This window comes from Puma concolor, chromosome B2 (genome assembly GCF_028749965.1).
Source record: "Puma concolor isolate L17-30 chromosome B2, mPumCon1.1.hap2, whole genome shotgun sequence".
Classification (NCBI taxonomy): Eukaryota; Metazoa; Chordata; class Mammalia; order Carnivora; family Felidae; genus Puma; species Puma concolor.
In genome coordinates this window covers 64,574,142-64,594,425 of record NC_141671.1, presented here as the reverse complement: position 1 = coordinate 64,594,425, position 20,284 = coordinate 64,574,142, and the positions used below count along the sequence as shown (strand labels likewise).

Here is a 20,284-nt window from a genome sequence, read left to right as displayed (position 1 = left end):
AGTCACAATTCAAACCCATATCTTCCTGACTCTAAATTGCATATGCTTCCTGTATTTTCATATTGCCTTCTCTGTGGATATAGTGGCCAGGGAACGCTCAGACCCAGAAGGTCTGAACCAGCCTCACGAACTCTGTGCTGCTTGTTCACCTTCAGTACCCACCTTCTCCTAATAGCACTCCCTCCCCACACACACCATGGCAAATAAACAAGCAAAAGGAGCAGTGACCTCTAAAGAGTAAACTTGAGAGTGGGATGGATGTCATTCATCTTTATGCCCTCTCCCTCATGGCCCAGTACATCCTTAGCAAACAGCAGAGACTAGATGAAAGTATGTTTAATTGAGCTGAATTAGTAAGAATGATCATTACAACGTTACATCAATATATATCAGTAACCAAGAGCTCTTTTAGGACACTAAAGGATGCTATATTTAGAAGCATGATTTATGAAAGTATAAGAACAAGGTCCACAGATAAAGAAAGGTATCTGAGAAAACAGCTTCTACATTGATTTTTAGCTTAGCACCCAGGAGTTATATCTGCAAGCCTTCAGTTTCTTTATATTTTAGGACGTGACAGGCCATTTTATTTTTTTAACTCTGAGAACATCAGACTTAAGAAATAATGAATCTAATTTCCTGACACTTAAAACAAAACAAAATCTCACTTTTCCCGTCATCGTTAAATACATAAAGATACTTCAGAGAGAGCTAGGACACCCCCAAAAGGGAGAGTCACACTCCCTTAGACACAACAAATGTCAGATTTTCTGAGGAGATAGGCAAAGAGGCAGTGCTTAGAATAGTTCTCAAAATGGCAAAATTTAAATAGTAAAAAGTACTTACTGGCCTTCCTGAGGGTCCTTCTGGTCCAGGGAAACCTATATCTCCAACAGGTCCTCTGTCACCCTATAGACATGTCACAGACAAATGTTAATTGCTCAGAAAAACTGTAAAACCACATGAAGTAAGTTAAGTAAGTGGCTCGCAACTCACCGGTTCCCCTGGAACTCCGGGAGGCCCTGGGGCTCCAGGTTTTCCCTGGGAAATCAAATCAAGGAGAAACATTAGGAGCCAAATTATTGCACGATGCCATGTACTCCCCCTGCTCGCCCCCGCCCCCCACCACCTGTGAATTTAATGTGCAGCCAAGGCTGTGGCTCTTTATACTACAATGGCATTCCTAATGGGACAGAGTCCGTGGGGACATATACTTGACTCTGGAGGCTCCAAGGTACAGACTAGAATGCAGTTCTCTAATGTACCTATGTGTGGATGGCAGAGGGGTAGGAGGGGAGGATAATATCTTTGAAAATACTAAACCAGTGTATCATCATTAGTGAAAATCCATCTTGTGCCTAATTGACTAGCAGCTCTTCTTTACTTTGGTGGTTGGGAGGGCACAGAGAGTCAAAGAAATCTTTCCTAGATTTTGCATTTTATAAGAGGATTTTTAAGTTCATAGTAGGCTAGCCTGAAAAAAACCACATATTCAGCTTGAAAAGCCATGTTTGGTTGAAAGGGAAAGGACAAGACTGATTTGTTCCAACACACATGGCTTTGAGGACTAACAATTGAGAAACATTAGGTAGGGAGACCACTGGGAGGAAAAAGGGAAGAAGATGGTCCAGCAGAGACTAGAAGTGAGAAGTACCCAGTGCCCAGACCAAACTTAAAGATGTTGGCTTTGAGACGGAACCACCTCCTATCCCTTAGACCTAACATGGATAGAAAAATAAATAACGAAGGGATGTAGGTATGTGGCTGAGGCTGCAGAAACACAAGTAGGTTCCCCAGTAGAGAATCTGAAAGAGGGAGGGCCTTTTTCCCCTCTTGCTGTTTAGAACTCTGGGAGGAGCCCCCGTCACAGGCACAGATATGGCTGAGTGGTAGAAGCTAGGCAGACACAAGGCCTGACAGAGCATCCCTGGTTCCATAGGCTCTGTGGAACTCCTGAAGCTCCCATGGGCCGGAATTGGGGATGTGCTACAGCTGAGAAGGCTAATGTCCAGCATGGTCTTGGCATAGAACACAAGGGGTAGAGTGCTTGGGCCTTGAGATCTGACACAAAGGGATTAGGAACTTGATAGCAGGCAGCAGCAACACCAAAGGTCAGGTGGAGCTCAGAGGACCTGGGGGAGAGCATGCTGTGTCGAGGTTTTCCCTCACTGCCGGCACTGACAGACACTTCCTCCTCTACACCCACATGTCATCCTGGGAAGAAGCGGGAGAAAAAGCCCAGGAGAAATCTCTGGATGAACTTGAATATACTAGAAAGGGATAGACTGATCTCTTCTTAGGAAGAGCAGGATTGGGTCTCCTTGGTACTCAGCAGAGTGATCATAATGAGTCTGAGTAGGCAGGTTTCATCTCTGCTGCAACATGAATAATCCCCTTAAATCTGTTTTGTTGTAGTAAAATGTACATAACATAAAATTTACCAGCTTAATCACTTTTAAGTGTACAATTCAGTACATCCATACTGTTGTGTAACCATCACCACTATCTCCAGAATCTTTTGAGTATTTTATTTCTTGAATCATAGTAAGATCCACTATAAAAAAAATTAAGTTGCATTTTTAATTATACAGTTTTATACATGCAATGAGTAAATCTCTATGCCTTCTTTATTTCTGTAATTGTCAGTTAATCCTCTTAATTATGAGATAAGAAAACTGCATTCTAAGTAAATGTATAGGATCTTTAGACAGCCAAGCCCCTTATTTCAATCATGCTGTATCCTTCAAAAATATCTTTGGAGGTCTTCATTTGGATTGCCTTTTGAGCCTGTCACTCACTTTTTCAATACTTTCATTGGTTGCCAATATTTTTCCCCTTATATACATATGTAATTTAGGGTCATAGCCAGAAGTAACTTTTAGTCATACCTGGGTGAATACAGTGGGAACTAAGCTTCATGATACCACGTGTAAACAAAAACAGGGTATGAATATAAGCGGGGCAGGTTGTAGGGGGCTCAGGGCAATTCTGGAAACAGAATTCCAAATATGTTGCTAGGAATAGTCATGATTAGGGGACAGGAGAAGGAATGGGATTAGGTGTGAATTTACTTTTAGGAACAATACTTTCTTGTATAAAAAATCCTGACATGCTTGCTAAAGAAAATATTTTCATGTTACTTTTCAATTATACTAACGAATATTTACTTTGATCTAGAATAGCTAAATAAGGGGATTCCTCCTCTATAAAGGATGATTTTCTGCAGAGTATGAATGGGTTTTAAGTTTTTGTTATTAGACTTAACCACTAAATAGAGTAAAGCAGAGTGGCCACTGGCCTTTTAAAGGATAGAGGTGGTGGGTGGTGGTGAGCGCCAGCGGGTAGTGATGGATGTTCTGGGTGGTGTTTGTTCTTAGTAGGTGTCAATGAGTGGTTGTAAGTGGGGATGGTAAGGCCCTTTCTTATCTGTGTTCTTATGACTCAAGTACATAGTTTGCATTGACTTTCCTTCCCTGGGCCTACCCTGCAGGGGCACTGAGCGACAGTAAGTGGGCTCTTATTCATAAAGCATGGCCACAAAATTTTAATTAGAGCATCATGAATGAAGATCAGAGCGATCCCTAGGGCTCAGAGAAATGCTTTCAACCTTTCCTGGAGTACTTCCTATTCATTTGAAAAGACCTTGATGAGATTAAAACATTTGACACCAGAGAGCAACAAAAATGATTGAGAGGCTGGAAGGGCTAGTTTACAAGGAAACATTAGCAGCAGTAAAGATCTGTTAATAACACCAGGCCTAGGGAAAACTCAAGCAGATTGTAGCTTAATACCAAGAACTTGAAGTACATGCCTGAGCACAAGAACTTTGCCTTTTGAGGGCCAAGAAACCTTAAATGAGACAAGAACACAGAAACAAAACAAGCTCCCCAAATTTGGTTTTGTGTACTAACATATTGGCACCAGTAACTGGGCATTGCCTTCCCCACCGTTTACATGAGTTGGGAAGGAAAAAGAAAAAGACAAAAAATAAGAAAAATGCAAAAAGGAAAGGAGCATTCTTGAGGATGGACAGGGATGAATGGGGTTTTATTTTTTTAACTGGATGTTTCCAGAACCTAATGGAGATTAGGCAGGAGATATCATGATTAGGTAGGAGATCAGTAGGAGATTAGGTAGGAGGTACCATGTGCTCCTCAGCCATTTTGCTCCCTAGCTATAGATTTGCTGTGGAGATGGAACTTCTTCCCGGTGAAAATAACATGAGATACTCTGGACTCACCGATATTCCGGCTATTCCTGGGGGACCTGCTGGGCCCCGATCTCCCTGTTGGGATTAAAAAAAATTGCTACTTATAATGATATCGATAGAATCTTTACCTATAAAATTAGTGCTCAAATAATCATTTGGATTTGGTAAAGCTTTTCTTTGGTATTGATAAGCATTATCAATATCATCAGATGGGAAAATAAAATGAGCAGCTAACTGAATTTGTTAAAACTTGTTCCCCTCCATAAAACTAAAGCAAATAAGAATCTTAATGAAAATAAGCATTTAGGTTATTTCTATTACCTATTTTTAATAGGACTCCACACATACAGCTAAAATTAGTCAAGACAGTATTTTTATTCCACATATTCAAAAGTAATCCATTATCAATATTTAAAACAGAGAGCACATTGAATGTCTTCTAAAAAGTTTTCCCCACACATGCCTTATTGGATGTAGGGTTAGAATAAAAATATTTAGAACAAGAAATTTTGTAGTTCTCTCATTAGGCCATTAGAAGATCTCCTGAATTGCTCTGAACAGTGGAGTGACTCAGCTCTTTTTCCAAAGGCAATGTGGTATTTCAGATAAAGCTGACGATGCTAAAAGTACTAATGATTATATATGGGATAATAAAATGGCAATTTTTGTTGAGCAGAACCTACATTAAAAAACTTCATAACTTCACTCGGGGACATAAAAGAAGACTTGATTAAATGGAGAGATATGTTTTGTTCTTGGAGGGCAAGACAATGTTGTAAAGGTGTCATTGCTACCCAAACTAATTTATAAATTTAATGCAATTCTTATGAAATTGCAGCTAGATCAGATGATATTAAAGTTCACTTGGGATAATGAATAAATGAAAAGATAAAAGAAAAAAATTAAAAGAAGAACAATAAGGAGATTAGCAATACCAATATTTAAACATATAATAAAGCTTTAACAATTAAAATAATGGAATATTGGCATAAGATTAAGCAGTATATCAATGCGATATAAAAATGTTACATAACCTCAGAAATAGACCAACATCCATAACAGGATTTTAGTAAAGGAGATGTATTATTCAACAAATAGTGCTAATAATTGAATAGTTTCCTTGAAAAAAGTTTAATTCCTCTCCTTATGTTATACTCCATATAAATCCCATATAGATTGAGTAAATAATAAAATAATATGAAGTACAAGAAAACTAGAAGAAAATGCTAAGTGACTACCTGATTTTGGTTGAGAATAAAAATAAAAGGAACTCAATGCATAAAAGCAAAACAAGAAACCACAAAGGAAAATCATTTGCTATTTGACTACATAAAAGTTATATTTACATATACAATGAGATTAAACATGAAAACGAAAGGCCAGATTGACTAGGATATAAACCCTAACATATGAGATAGAAGTAATATCTTTAATATATAAAACATAGCTATCGTCAAATAGAAAAAGAACTAATAGAATAGTAGGTAAACAGTGTGAACAGATAATTCTTGTCAGATTCACTCTGCTCCTTTTAAGCAATGGGATTTTTACCCATGAAATGAATAAATTGGAACTTTTCATTCAATGGAAACTTGTGTATATCTGAAAAGGTTAACATTAAGGGGCCTTCTCTTGGATAATATGGTTCTCCCAACAGTGAGGTCTAGCAGTTCTTTGAACCACTCCTCTAACCATCTTGCCTCTTATTTCCATTGTTGTATTTGAGACTTTGTCAGTAAGAATAACTGTAACCCCTCCATAATGTCAATTTCATAAATTATGATATTGGACCACCATAGTTTTAACTACTCTCTTGAGTACCTTGGACTCCCAAACTTTTGATGCCACCAAGACTGCGAATCCATTGAACAGATTTTTCATTATCCATCAACTCACTAGATGGCCTCTCTCTTATTTATTTAGTTTAAATTCTATGGCCACTTGCTATAATCACTCCCTTTGTACACGACTGACTCTCTTGCCCCATTCTTGCTTCTAGTACTCACCTGTCAAAACCGGAAACTTGTTTAAATCTATGTCTTTACCCTAGTGGACATGCTGGATGAGATCTCCCTGACTAGTCTCACTTCAGTTTATGACCATGAACCTCAGTGGGGAGGGTGGAGGGCCTAGGACTGCCGACTCATCATACTCTGTGGTCCCTGGACTCTCCTTTTCTCTTAGAAGACCCTCTCCTTAAATCTCCAACCTCTTCTCACTCAACTTCACTCTCAGATGATGAACTTTTTCCTCCATCTCTTAGAAAATTTAATCAATCAGAAAAGAACTCTACAGACCCCAACCAATTCTTCTTCCAATGTATCAGCATCTGTATCCCTACACTCTTTTTTCCACCTGTTACCATAGATCAACTATTCATTTCCTCTCTGAAGCCAAACCTTCTATTTATTATATATTAGTTCCCATTTTATTTTAGCTATTTGAGAATGTCATTCCAGAAATTCTCCCCTCTCCTCCTATATCATCACTCCCCTGACCCTTTCTACTGGATTATTTCTTTAGCATATGACTATTATGATATTTCTATGGTCCATTCCTAAAATCCATTTTATAAAACCTTAACCTACTTCCCCTAGCAGCCCCCAGCCCATTTCTTTGCTTTCCTTTACAGCAAAACTCCTTGATCATTGTTTATACTGTATTTGCTTTCTCTAATTCTTTTTTCTTATTCTCTCTTAAATCTATTAAATCCAACAGTTGCTCCTACCAAAATAATGAAGTAATAATTATTATTGCTAAACCTCTATATTGATAAATCCAATGGTTAATACTTGGCCATCCTACTTGACCCCATCCCCATCATACTTGACCTATTTGCAGTGTTTGAGACAAGTGATCACTTCCTTTACCTTGATACATTATCTTCGCTTGGCTTTCAGGACACCTAGTTTTCCTCCTACCTCCTGGTCATTTCATCACAGTTTTACTTGGTCATTCTTCCTTTTCTTCCTGATCCCTTTATGTTGGAGGCCTCAGGGCTCATCCTTGGTCCTTTCCTCTTTTATGAAATCTACTGTCATTCCCCTGGTGATCTTATCAAGTCTTCTGGTTTTAAACTTGGTTGTTCCAAGCATATAGATATCCCAGCATGCTCCACTGACTCCTTTTTCAAACTCCATGCCTTCATATTGTGTTGCCTACTCACTACTTCTATTTTTCTCTCTAGTAGATACTGCCAAATTTGACCTCATGTCCAAAATTATACTGATCATCCTCACCCTGTCTACACAGCCTCTGCCTATTCCTCATTTCAGGTGATGACTTCCCCATCATGCCAGTTTCTCAGGTCAAAAAACTTGGGAGTCATCCTTGACTCCTCTTATTTGGTTCTACCTTCCCAGTATATCCAGATTCTAGCCACTCCTCACTATCTCCACCATTTCTACTTTGATCTGAGCCAACCTGTACTATGGGAATAGTCTTCTAATAGGCTTGCCTGCTTCCACTCTCGCTTTCCACCTGCAGGCCTATCACCCTGAACTGACTGAGCCACCCAGGTGCCTCTATGTTCTAATACATCTTGAACCAAGGTGAGTTTACTGATAACATGTTTGAATATCACAGCAAAGTTAAATTGCTAGACAAGTTTTTAAATACTTATTCTCAATCTATACTTACCTTGCCACAGGATCTATAACAGAATTTGCAGACTGGCACTGGTCCTCTCTGGCTACATTTTGAGTAGTATTGCCTTGTGTGACCACATGGCTGGGCTACACCTTACTTCTACCCCTACCTCTCTGACCTCATCTACCACTCTCTCTTTCCCTCATTCCCCTGGTCTCCTTTGGTGTAGCAGCAATGCTCACGTCTCAGGGCATTTAGACCTGCTATTTACTGTTTCACAAAATTGTATACATTTATGGTATGCAGCTTAATGATTTGATATATTCATACACTGTAAAATATTCACCAAAATTAAGCTAGTTAACATCTCTATCACCTCACGTAGTGGTAAGAGCACTTAGCAAATTTCAAGTAGATGGTAAAGTATTACTACCTATCATCACCATGCTATACACTAGATTCTTCTTTCAGGGTTGAGGGGACTTGGCTATCTCTCCCTCATGCTTTCAAGTCTTTGCTCAGATCTTGCTTTCTCAGACTCCTATTTACAGACCCCTCTCCTTTAGCACACGTGAGCCCCCTTAACCGGTTCTTCTTTCTCCTTCTTTCCACAGTACTTACCAACATTTATTGTTTATTTATGTTTATTTTAGTTTCTGTATCCCCTTCCTAAAAAGTAAGTTCCTTGAAGGCAGAGATTTTTGTCTGTTTTGTATTCTTAGGTATCTAAGCCTAAAACAGTTCCTGGTCCAACAGGAGGTGCTCAATAAACATTTTTGAATGCTGAATCTGTGCCATTTTTAACCCCTGTACTTACCTTTATACCTGGAAATCCTTCTAGTCCTGGCAACCCCATTGCACCAGGTTCTCCCTGTTAAATATGAACATAGGAAATTCAGAAGCAATGACCAATAAAGTTTTTTAGCATTGGTTTCAAACACAAAGATTTTTTTCTTTGCCAAAAAGTATCCCCTCAAACACGGATTAGCAATTTAGCAAGTAATCTGTATGCTCTATTTTCAAACATCTGCATTCTTGCATTTGGTGTTTGTAAACAGTTTGAGGATTAAGCTAGTCCCTGGAGAAGTATGAATATAATTTCTGATTAATTATTTTTATTCTGATTAAGAATCTAATTAGAACAAATCCCTCTAGTCAGTGATAATGCCAATTTCAATAAGAATTAAAGGAAAGGCTGGGCTTTAATGAAGTTTGCCTATTTGTGAGGTACCCAGGGATGCTAGATGACCAGAGAATATGGCTAAACTCTTTAAGAGCAGAGGAAGATGAAGGTCTGATAGTAAAGTTGACCATCTTTCAGTATTCTCCACAGCAGGACATGAATTGTGAATGCTTCAGAGGGTGGTCCAGAAGCAGCATCTCCGGTGATTCTAAAAGTTATAGCTCAAGCTCATGGGTCACTGGGAGAATATAGGTAAGCATTTCCATTAAAACAAATCTTTTACATATTCTAGTGGATGGTCCCAGGCCAACTGGAGACTGCAGGTTCTCAAGGAATATATTTAGAAAAGTTACTTTTGGGATGAGCACTGGGTGTTGTATGGAAACCAATTTGACAATAAATTTCATATATTGAAAAAGAAAAAGAAAAGTTAGGTGAAGGACACTGCTAACTTTGAGCAAATAAACATTAAGGCTTTTAAATTAAGAGAGATAAAGTAGGTAGTTGTTTGATACATCCTTGTTAATGAATTAATGTTAACTGCAAATATTTTCTTAGGACACTGGATGCTTTCAACATAATCACATAGAAAAGGAGCTTTCATTCTCTGTAAGTATATTTTTGCATGCATAATTCTACTCTGCCTCAAAATATGACAAAGGCTCCAACTTCCATTATTATTTATGATACTGTCCTTATTACAGAATACTTAATGAACAGGCAGATGACTTGATACTTCTCATGCCTTAGAAATCTTTTTAAAGGTCCACTAATATGTAACCTGTCAATCAGACGAAAAAAAAAAAAAGATGTTCAGATTCTATTCTGCATAAAGCTCTGTAAAAGAGGTCCTGGGTTATTGACAAAGGAAATGAGCTTTTTGATTCTCTTTGTTTACATTCTCAACAGTCCTTAGGACAGAGGAAGGTGGTCACCCAATCAATATTTATTTGAAAGTACTTAATAATTAAATATTTAATTGAAGCTTCTTATAAATTAAATACCAAAGGAATTAAATGGGGAACCTCAGAAGATAAATTCAATTAAGGGTAATTTTTTTCTATAAAGGTTTACTGACAAGATTAGAAACAGTGGTGTACATTTACCGTCATGGCAAACGAAGGATGCCGAAGAGTAAATCTCCCCCGCCCCCCACTGCCAAGTGACTTTTTCATTTTCTACTCTGACCTATAATTCTACCATTCCTGGCTTATTTTTATGGTAAGAAAGTATTATTTCCCTGTAGGGGACAACTGGTGTGAAATGAAGGGAGGTGCATGGTAGTGGTGACAGAGGGCCCAAAGAATCATTTCAAGGGTATATGTAAGATAAACCTGAGGGTTTACACAGTGTTTATTTCATTATATTCCAGATTTCTGTTTTTTGCTTCACCCACTTAAATCACATCTCTAAAAGCAAGGAACATCCTTCAGTCAGTTTTTATTCTTTATCTTTTGTTGTAGCTAAGAAATTTGAAGCTTAATTCCTTCAAAGTCTACTCAAATCTGTGTATATTTTTGTTGCTACCTGTTTCCCAATCCAAGTGAATTATAACTTATTCTTTATTATAATACTTTTAAAAATATGTTATGACCTTGATATGCAATTATTAATGAAAAACTTGAAAGAATATTCCAGAAAAGTCAGTGTGAAGTCTAGGTGCCTCTACATGATTCAGAGGGGCTGTGAGTCAGTATGAGAGGGAAAGACCAGGAAGAAACTTTTATCAACAAGATAAAAGAAATTTGAAGTTAGAGTGGAGGATATGATTGGTGAAAGCATAAAAGTTGTTAACAGATAAAAGGGGGGCTACATGAATAAGAAAACAAAGGAAACTTCTAAATTACATTATTGGGGTTCAGAAACCGGTACTATCTAAATTGAAATTATGCTTTCAGGGGTAAAACTGGCTCTTAATATATATTGGCCAATAACAAAATATATGTGCTTTAATGCATGTCCTTTGAAAATATATTTAGATATGCAAAGATTACCTTGTATGCTTCTTGTGGTCTTTAAAATTTACTCATCTAGTTTTACTAAAGTGTATTGTAATGAAAGGGACTTAATTTTTTTCACATGACAATGGAAAATAATTTGAAAACTTTATTTCAGTTTCAGGCGTATCTGACTTTCAGGCATACTGTATAAATCAAGGTTAAAATGTTAACACAAGTGCAATATGAGAGAACATATTCAAGGATATATGCTTGAGAAGAACATGACAGGAAAAACTACCAAGGAATAAAGGGAATCTAATAAATTTGGCAGAACCTTCAGAATGATGCTCCATGGCTGAGAAGGATGCTTGAGAACAACTGTTACCCTCTGGGTAGCTGGGGACATGATCTCTTCTTCCCGTGCTGAGTGTTAACCTCCTGATACACCTAATAAGCAGGTTTATGACAGCATACTGCATTTCCTACAGAATAACTGCCTAAGACATTCAAAGCAAACACACAGTCCCTTTCTTTTTGGGGGGAGGGGTAGGGAGAGGCTGGGTATATATTAAGGAATTCCTTTCCAGTAAGTATTTCTCTTCCACAATCTACCTAACACTGAGTTAACCATCAAAATAATGCTAGCAGAAAAAAGTGCTCCATTTATTAGGAACTGCATTCGTGCCTTCCTCCATCACAGGGCGATTCTGAAAGTATCCTAATAAAAGAGACAAATGCCAAAGGCAGTGGCATCAAGACCAAAGCATCTTAAAAATGAACACATTGCTGGTATTTCCTTGGTTTCCTGCCTCCTGCTTCCAACATGTTAACTGATGAACATCTGAGAAGACCGGCCATCTTTTCCGGATGCTCTTTGTTCAAACTTTAATAAAGACTTATTTTTTAAATGACACAAAGCATGGGAACATACATACCACTGGGCCAGGGTCTCCTTTTGGGCCCTACAAGAAAAACATGGGAAGTCACTTTGAAAATAATGATGGAAAAGCAAAATTATAGAATGTAGAGCATTTTAATACAATTGTTTTATACACAGGAAATATCTGCAGGTTTTATTTTGCTATGGTTTGGATTTGAAGAATAAGATGAAGAAACATAACTTGATGGAACCCCCACGAGTGTGACTGCTTGGACACTGATTTTGTTCTTAGATGTACAATCCAGAAAGTGACACCACCATGCAGAATGCTGTTTTTCGTGATTTAGGCTGTGTATGTTTGCTCTATTTATTAAATTGGTTATCATTTATTTCCTACTGCATAAGATTTTGGTTATATTTGTAACATGTATTTTTTTCAGTGAACTTAGGAGTTGTTCGTTTACTTATTGTGGCTGTTCAGCTAAAGTATACTTGGTAATGAACAGCTGTACTCACAGGGGGGCCAGGGGGGCCCGGAAAACTGGGAACATTCACACCTCCCTTCAAAAAAGAAAGAACACGGTGAGAACAGTTTACAGCAACTCATCACTGGAAAATAATTTTACATAATTACAAAAGTAAATACCTGGATTTTATATAAACTGCTCATTCCATTTCCTTCATTGAATGGTACACCCTTAGGAAAGCGATGAGATAAAGAATTATTCTTTTTTAACTTAATAGTCTATCTTTTATCTTTTTACCAAATGATATTTCTCCGATTTTACTTTAGAAAGGGAGTTTAATGCTACAAGTATAATAAAACCAAGTTTCTATTGTTGGCTTTTCAAAAGAAAATGTGTGTGTGTGGTGGGGGGCGGTGTGTGGGGAATGGAAAGGAATGTGAGCTGTACCTGGAGCACAGAGAGACTTTCAGTGAGGGTGTGATTAATGTTCGGGTCTGACAGATAAGACGCTAATGCATTCAGAGGAAAATACTATTTGCTCATTAAAATTCAGTTTCTGAATTGCCAATTTATGCTCATTGTTTACAGCCCGGTGACCTGCAGGCTATAACACGGTAGTGCTGATGAAGATGTGAACAGGGAGCAATTTGGTTTCTGAAAAGTAATTTTTTTCTACGGTCTCTTCATAGTAAGTAGAAAATTAAAGTAAATGGGGGAAATGATGTTACTCACAACCCTTTGTGGATGTTTCTACAAAAATATATTCTGTAGAACAAAAGGGAATAAGAACTTCCTAATAAATCTGACCTGTGAATAGAAAGCCCCCTGGTAACTAACAGAAAGATAACTAAATTGAGAATCTAAAAAATCATACAGTTTGGGGGCGCCTAGGTGGCTCAGTCGGTTGAGCATCCGGCTCTTGGTTTTGGCTCAGGTCATGATCTCACAGTCATGAGATCGAGCCCGGAGTTGGGCTCCACACTCACAGCTCGGAGCCTGCTTGGGATTCTCTCTCTCCCTCTTTCAAATAATAAATACATTTTAAAAATTCATACATTTTGGCATTCAGGCAAAATTTGCATATAAAAATTTAACTGGGGCCTTTTATCCTTCTTTTAAAAATTTCCCAAAGAATCAACAACCTGCATTTTTCCCTTTTGTGATTTCCACATTTCAGTTACAAAACTGAAGAAGCCATCATTTCATTGTTTTTGGGTGATGGTGGCCAATGGTGTTCAGTGAATGGGATTTGCATACATCTTCAACACACTAGTGATGGAAGGAAAAATGTTCCATTCATTTATTCCTTTATTATTTCACTCACTCATTTGACAATTGTTGAATGTCTACTGTATTTTAGTGTGCTGAGTCCTTGTCAGATGAAAGATATTTTTGTCTGAGATTTCCAGAGAAGGTTTCTCATAAGAGACAATATGTAACTTATCTTGAACAGTGAATAGTTTTGAAGAATTCAGGGGGAAGAAGATTTCCTAACCCCATGTAAAATATAGGTCCCTTTTGTGAACTCATGCTAATTTTGATTGTTATGTCCACAGGAGAGGGAGTGAATTTTAGGATTTGAGCCCCAAATGCTTTGTACCTTGCTTCTTTGTTAAGGGAAAAGGCAAGTGAACAAAATGAACAGAGTTAAGAAAACAGAGTGCAAATCTTATTTATGTGCATAAAGTGTGTGACTGCATGCAGCCTAATAACATATCTTTCTTGCCTTCAGAAAGATGAATTCTGTCCCTTCTTAGGTGAGTTTGGTTTCTTAAAATATTCCTGTGAGGTAGGGTGGAAAAGAACATTTGGCCTGGACCAAAGCTCTGCTGTGATTTAAGCGTGGCCCCACATGAGGGCAGACTTGCTACGGAGAGTGGTACTTCTCCTCTCCACAGTCTCCCTGACAAAGTGCACATCTGTCTCAATCGCAGGCATGAAAACATTGATGGCTCTTGTACATTTTATTTGCTATGTGCTATATAAATAGAATTTCTCTGCATCTCAGACATCGTGGATGATAATGAACACATATAGCATAACACCAAATTCTGTACCAACTCACATAGCCAGAAGGGAGCTCTTTTTAAAGCCCCTTTTTTCTGTATGAGGCTCATTGAGGTTAAATGACTCTCCCAGGGTCTCTCAGGTAGGAAGTGGAGAGTCAGGGCACACACTCAGGTCTCCAGAGTCCAGAGTAGGGATGCCCGTAGTATGCAAATCTGAGCACTGCAAATTAGGGCTGCACTAAAGGGGAAAAATCAGGTCTCCCCAAAGCTTCATTGGCTATCATTTATATATCTATGTGTGTGTGTGTGTGTGTGTGTGTGTGTGTGTGTGTGTGTGTATACACACACATATATATACACATATATATACATATATATACACACATATATATACACACATACGTATATATATAATATATATACACACATACATATATAAAAGTTGATATATATGTATATATGTATATACACACACACACATAAGTATCAGACAACTTTTGTCCTTGAGAATATCTAAATGTAGTCTGACCTCTGAGTTACTAACATATATGAATTTAAGTTTTAAACCTGAAGTAACTCACAGGCGGTCCAGGTGGTCCGGGTCTCCCAGGGGGTCCCTCACTGCCCTGCAAGGGATATAGAGACCAAAAATCAATGGTTTACACATTTCTACACCAAGTTTATGAACCAGATTGTGCTTGCTCAGAGAGCTGTATTCTAAAATCAATATGATTTTGTTTCAGCCTTGCAAAGTCTTATTCAGCTTGGCCTTTTCTTTCACCTGGGAAAATACATTCCCAGACCACAGGAAAGGTGAATGCCTTTTCCCATACCCGTTCGGATTGCCAGTGTGTGGGCCCCAGGGATCAAGCTTATTTTTAGATGGAGCTAGGCTGCCTGGGTGATCCTGCCCTAGACTTTAAGTGTAGCTAGGGAAATTCTGTCCTTGTCGGGGTGCAGAGTAGCATACTTCCAAGCAGGGACAGGCTTGGGGATATGCCTTCCAGGGTCAGCCCCTCAGTTTCAGCCTCATTTCTACCACCTTCATCTTTGGGGAACCAGAGGACCATCCATATAATCTGACTAAAGTAGAAAATCACACCCTGGTTGTGTCTTGCGGGAGGAGAAACTTCTTTCACTCCCTAAGGTAATATTAGACTTTACAACCAAGTCAGGCACATCCCGTTGAACAGAAGTGACTGTGGTACAACATTGTTTAAGGAAAATGTTCTTTAAAGTTTAAACAGCCTCAGACATTCTGCTTACAGGAGAAGAAGACTAAAAATGGAATTGTGAAAAATGAATTCAAGCTGAAACCTGAAAAATGGATTTCACTTTTATTTTTATAAAACATACAATGCTTACGGATCCATATTAAGCAAAGATATTATGGTCCCTTTGATGCCTTTAACCAGTTCTTCCTGTAACTGTGCTTTTCTTTTAGAATAATAGCCTCATAAAATCTTTAAGTCCCTTAATGTCATGGGAATGGCAAGAAACGGTTAATTAAAAAAGAATCCAGAGACAGTAAAATTCCTGCCTATAATGCCCCCAAATTTTGAGGGATTTCAGTTCATATCCATGAATTTGATGAAGGATTTCATTCCAATCTCCCCACTTTCTTCCAGTAACAAAAAAAAGTGTCATAAAAACTATTTGTATCTTTATCAATGAAAATAAACTGTAAAGTTTTTATTGCAATGTATCTGCCTGAGAATGAGTGACAACGAGTATATTGTATCTTTCCCCAAACTGCTTTGATGGTGGCTAGCTCTCTAAGACATGTCATCTGCTGGTGACTGCTAGCAATGTCCTCCAGGGAATTATGTCATAGTTCTCATGAACTATGAAAGCACAACAAACAAGGAAAAATATGTGCCTGTTGAAAAGACTCTTTTTTCCTGGCACAATTAAAAGTCGTATTTTCATCCTTGATTGTGCCCCAAAGCTCATCTCAGTGTGGAATTCCCATTAACTTCAAAAGGCAAATCTCTGAATAATTTCCATAGAGAACAGAGAAAAAAGGCTGGTGGGGTTGGGCAAGCTTCTTGGGAAGACTATCAGAAAAAAATGTGCAGAGACTATCTAAAATAAACACATGGCTCCTTTCAATTTTTTTTTTTTTAATTCCTTTGCTTCTTGATGCCACTATGCCCCATTTTGGTCATTTCAGTGTAGAAGCCACCTGAGTAGCTTACGTGGATTCTTGATTCTTACTCCCCTCATTTGAGTACCTAATCTTATTTCACTTGTTGGCTAGCTGTGTCTGGACTTACAGTGTGGAGCCAATTTAGACCTAAAGCGGGTAAACATATGAAGCCCTGTGGTCTTTCTGCCTGAGACTCCTCTGACCATAGCAACCCATCTGTCCAATCAACTGGACTCCCCAGAAAACAAGTGTCCTAATTCCTTAGTGAATTTCCCCTATGACTCTCAAAGGACAGAACTTCCAGATTTTCTCAGGGAGCTGTCTGAAGCCTTGATACCTGTGGCTGGAGTTCCTGATACAAACCATCTTACCTGCACCTCTTCAGAAGGCTTCCCCCACTCCATCCTCGTACATAGCTAGATGCCAGGACCCTGAATCCAGCTTGGACTTTTACTATATGACACCAGTTTTCTATTCATTCTATTTCCCTAGGAACCTGTATTCAGACCAATTTTTGTGTGTATGTCCTTTCAAGCCCCCTACCAGAGTAACTATTCCCTGACATTATTCCTACTTTCAGGCTTTGCTTGATTTTACAGATCTCTCTGTGAATGGTCTCACCTTGCCATCCCCCAAGCCCCAGTTGAGAGAGTAAGTGAGGCATTTCCTCTGTACCTTGTCACCCTTTATTCCCATGGGGCCAGGATGTCCAGTTCTTCCTAACAAGCCCTGTAAAACACAAAACCAAGTTTGTTACACAAAAAACAACTAAATGGCCAAAAGGCATTGGAAGTTGGTTGCTAAAACTGATACGTTTTGAAGGTCATTTGATCCTAATTAAATCAGTCCTATAAGCTTATATGTCTTCAGGCTGATACAGCAGCTGTATCCTGCTGATAAGCCCTTGCAAGGGTAAAATTTGTATTTGTGGTCGCTTTTTCACCTTGGCCAACCACATTTAATGACCTTAATTGGAACCTTTTGATACATTTAAGAATTTAGCCTTGCTGTTTAAATGGCAATTTACATAACATTATGCCTTCCTAAACGAGCTATAATTTTGGTAGCGATCAACATTTTAAATACTTGAAGACACGGTAGAATTAACAACGTGCATATTAAGTTATGCGATCTGCCTCCTACCAATGGAAAATATAATTTAATTTTAATTCTTCTTTGAGAATGGATAGTGAAAATAACCATGGTTCTTTTCACAGCTCTTCTCTTAACTTTTAATTTTAATGTAAAATTTAAAACCAGGTTTGTTCTATACAACTGTGGTGAAGGCATAAATGATAAGATTTTAATTATGGCGAACCCATGCTTTACAACACAAAGGAACATGATCACATGCCTACTCATGTGGGAAATACAATTTGCATGGGAACTCAAATGAATTGCTGGAGAAGTTGAGACTTGAGTAGGGTTGCTAGATTTAGCAAATAAAAATACAACATTTGGGACCAACTTATGCTAAAAACGTTATTTATTTATATGAAATTCAAATATGACTGCATGTCCTGTATTTTAACAGGCCACTCTACACTCGACAGCACATTAGTGACAGGTTGGGCTTAGCAAGTAAGAAAGGAAAAGAGATATTCACCTAGTGGAAAAATGGAATATGCTTTATTATATAATATTTAGTTTAGGTGAACAGTTTTTAGGAAAACAGTATAACCAAAGACCACGATGTTGTGTTTGAAGGGCAGTGAAAAAAAGGTGTTATCTAAAGTAGATGGTATTTTAATGGATAAATAGGCAAAAAATAAATTGAGTCTGATAATCTTTGGCCCATCTTTTTCCCTTTAAAAATGTATATTCCTGGGGCGCCTGGGTGGCGCAGTCGGTTAAGCGTCCAACTTCAGCCAGGTCACGATCTCGCGGTCCGTGAGTTCCAGCCCCGCGTCGGGCTCTGGGCTGATGGCTCAGAGCCTGGAGCCTGTTTCTGATTCTGTGTCTCCCTCTCTCTCTGCCCCTCCCCCGTCATGCTCTGTCTCTCTCTGTCCCAAAAATAAATAAACGTTGAAAAAAAATTAAAAAAAAAATGTATATTCTTAGTTCATGGTGCTTAAGAAAGTAAGGGTGTAAACATCTGAATATCTCTTACAAAGGTTAATGATGAAAAATTATAAATAAAAAAATAGAATGCTCTTTTACATATAACTTCTATTCAAATAGACTAGCTTAATTACAGACTGCTTCTACTCTCATAGAATTCTGATGACAAATCTCTATGAACCTGAGCAGCCTTAAGTAATACTAAATGAAAACTTGAGACATGGGATGCTATTTTTCTAGGCAACAGCTGGATAATCTACATAGACACACAGAGAACAAAAGGCAACGTGGAATCTAGTTCACCTTGCATCATCCCAGCGGATGGGAACTGTGAATGGAATAGCTTTAGTGAATACTTACAGGGGGTCCAGTGGGGCCTGGAGCACCTGGAAGGCCTGGAATTCCTTGAAGACCCTAGAAGAAATAGTTCCTATCATAAAATCTGTTACATAGTTAGAAGCAAGGCATTTTAGTTGATCAAATATTTTGACTATTGAAATTAAACATCTATGTTGGCTGAAAACATGATATAGATGATAGATACAAATACCTGCTTTCAAAGGGTAAGGATGGCCAGCTAAAATGCCATGACATGGAATCTGCAGCAAACTTAATTTAATGTGTTTGGTGATTCATAGAGCATTTCTGATCTCACAGAACCACCCCATCAACAATAGCATCACTGAGACTCTGGCACTGCTAAGCATGGCCATACACATTTCAGATTGGCAGAATGCCCATCAAAGAAATACACGATTACACTAATGCTTCATTCAGCTAGTGGAAAAATGGAATATGTTTTATGATATAATATTTAGTTTAGCTGAACAGTTCATTATAAGAAGAAATTTGGCTCATCAGTGAATTTAAATTTAGAACCCTTTAACGGCTTAAGCATAAAAGTGAATGAATATCCCCTCCTTCTCCTTCTCGGAGTTGTAGAATAATGCTAATGATACTGAGTAGGGTTTCTGATACTGATATATTTATATATTCGAAGAAGAGCTGGCAATGTTAACTGTTAGCTTCTGTAATAAATTTTTTTCTTTTACCAAGTGTGTCAACAACAAAATATTAGTTAAATTAGCTATGTAAAATAATATAAAATAATATGCAACTATTAAAATCATGTTTCATCAAACTACTGGCTAACATAGGAAAATAAAAGTTACAAAATGTTACATAGAGTAACGTTTAAATTATTAAAAAATTATCCAGGCACTTCACAAAAGATGAGAATGCTAGAAGGTTCAAAATACCTAATCTGGAAACTTTGGTGTCATATTTGTTTCAGAATTCTGAATTTTCTGATTTTTTAATAAAAATAACACAGTGCAGGGGCGCCTGGGTGGCGCAGTCAGTTAAGCGTCCGACTTCAGCCAGGTCACGATCTCGCGGTCCGTGAGTTCGAGCCCCGCGTCAGGCTCTGGGCTGATGGCTCAGAGCCTGGAGCCTGTTTCCGATTCTGTGTCTCCCTCTCTCTCTGCCCCTCCCCCGTTCATGCTCTGTCTCTCTCTGTCCCAAAAATAAATAAATGTTGAAAAAAAATTAAAAAAAAAATAACACAGTGCTAACATTAGATATTATGAAACACTCCCAGTGCACCTGCGGCAGCACCCTCTAATAAACATACAAATATGTCTGTAGCAAAACATGAAATTTTTATCAAGTAGGATAAATAGATCAGCTCCATATGATTTCAGGTCATATTTGACTGCCCAAAGAATTTCCTGAAAATTACAGAAACATTTCCAAGGTTTTCAGAGGTTTCTGAGCTTTGGGATTATAGATCATAAT

General features: G+C 38.1%; 1 protein-coding gene across 1 annotated transcript in view; it reads right to left on the bottom strand.

Moving 5' to 3' along the window:
- COL19A1 (collagen type XIX alpha 1 chain) overlaps positions 1–20,284 on the bottom strand; it is a 349,065-nt gene that overhangs the window by 32,380 nt on the left and 296,401 nt on the right. The window contains exons 36-45 of the mRNA XM_086707174.1: positions 18,848–18,901; positions 17,102–17,155; positions 14,859–14,903; positions 12,448–12,498; positions 12,318–12,362; positions 11,857–11,883; positions 8,616–8,669; positions 4,241–4,285; positions 997–1,041; positions 847–909 (exon numbers count right to left, since the gene is read on the bottom strand). Of these exons, the coding sequence (XP_086563300.1) occupies positions 847–909; positions 997–1,041; positions 4,241–4,285; positions 8,616–8,669; positions 11,857–11,883; positions 12,318–12,362; positions 12,448–12,498; positions 14,859–14,903; positions 17,102–17,155; positions 18,848–18,901 (483 nt within the window). The remainder of the gene's footprint in view (positions 1–846; positions 910–996; positions 1,042–4,240; positions 4,286–8,615; positions 8,670–11,856; positions 11,884–12,317; positions 12,363–12,447; positions 12,499–14,858; positions 14,904–17,101; positions 17,156–18,847; positions 18,902–20,284) is intronic.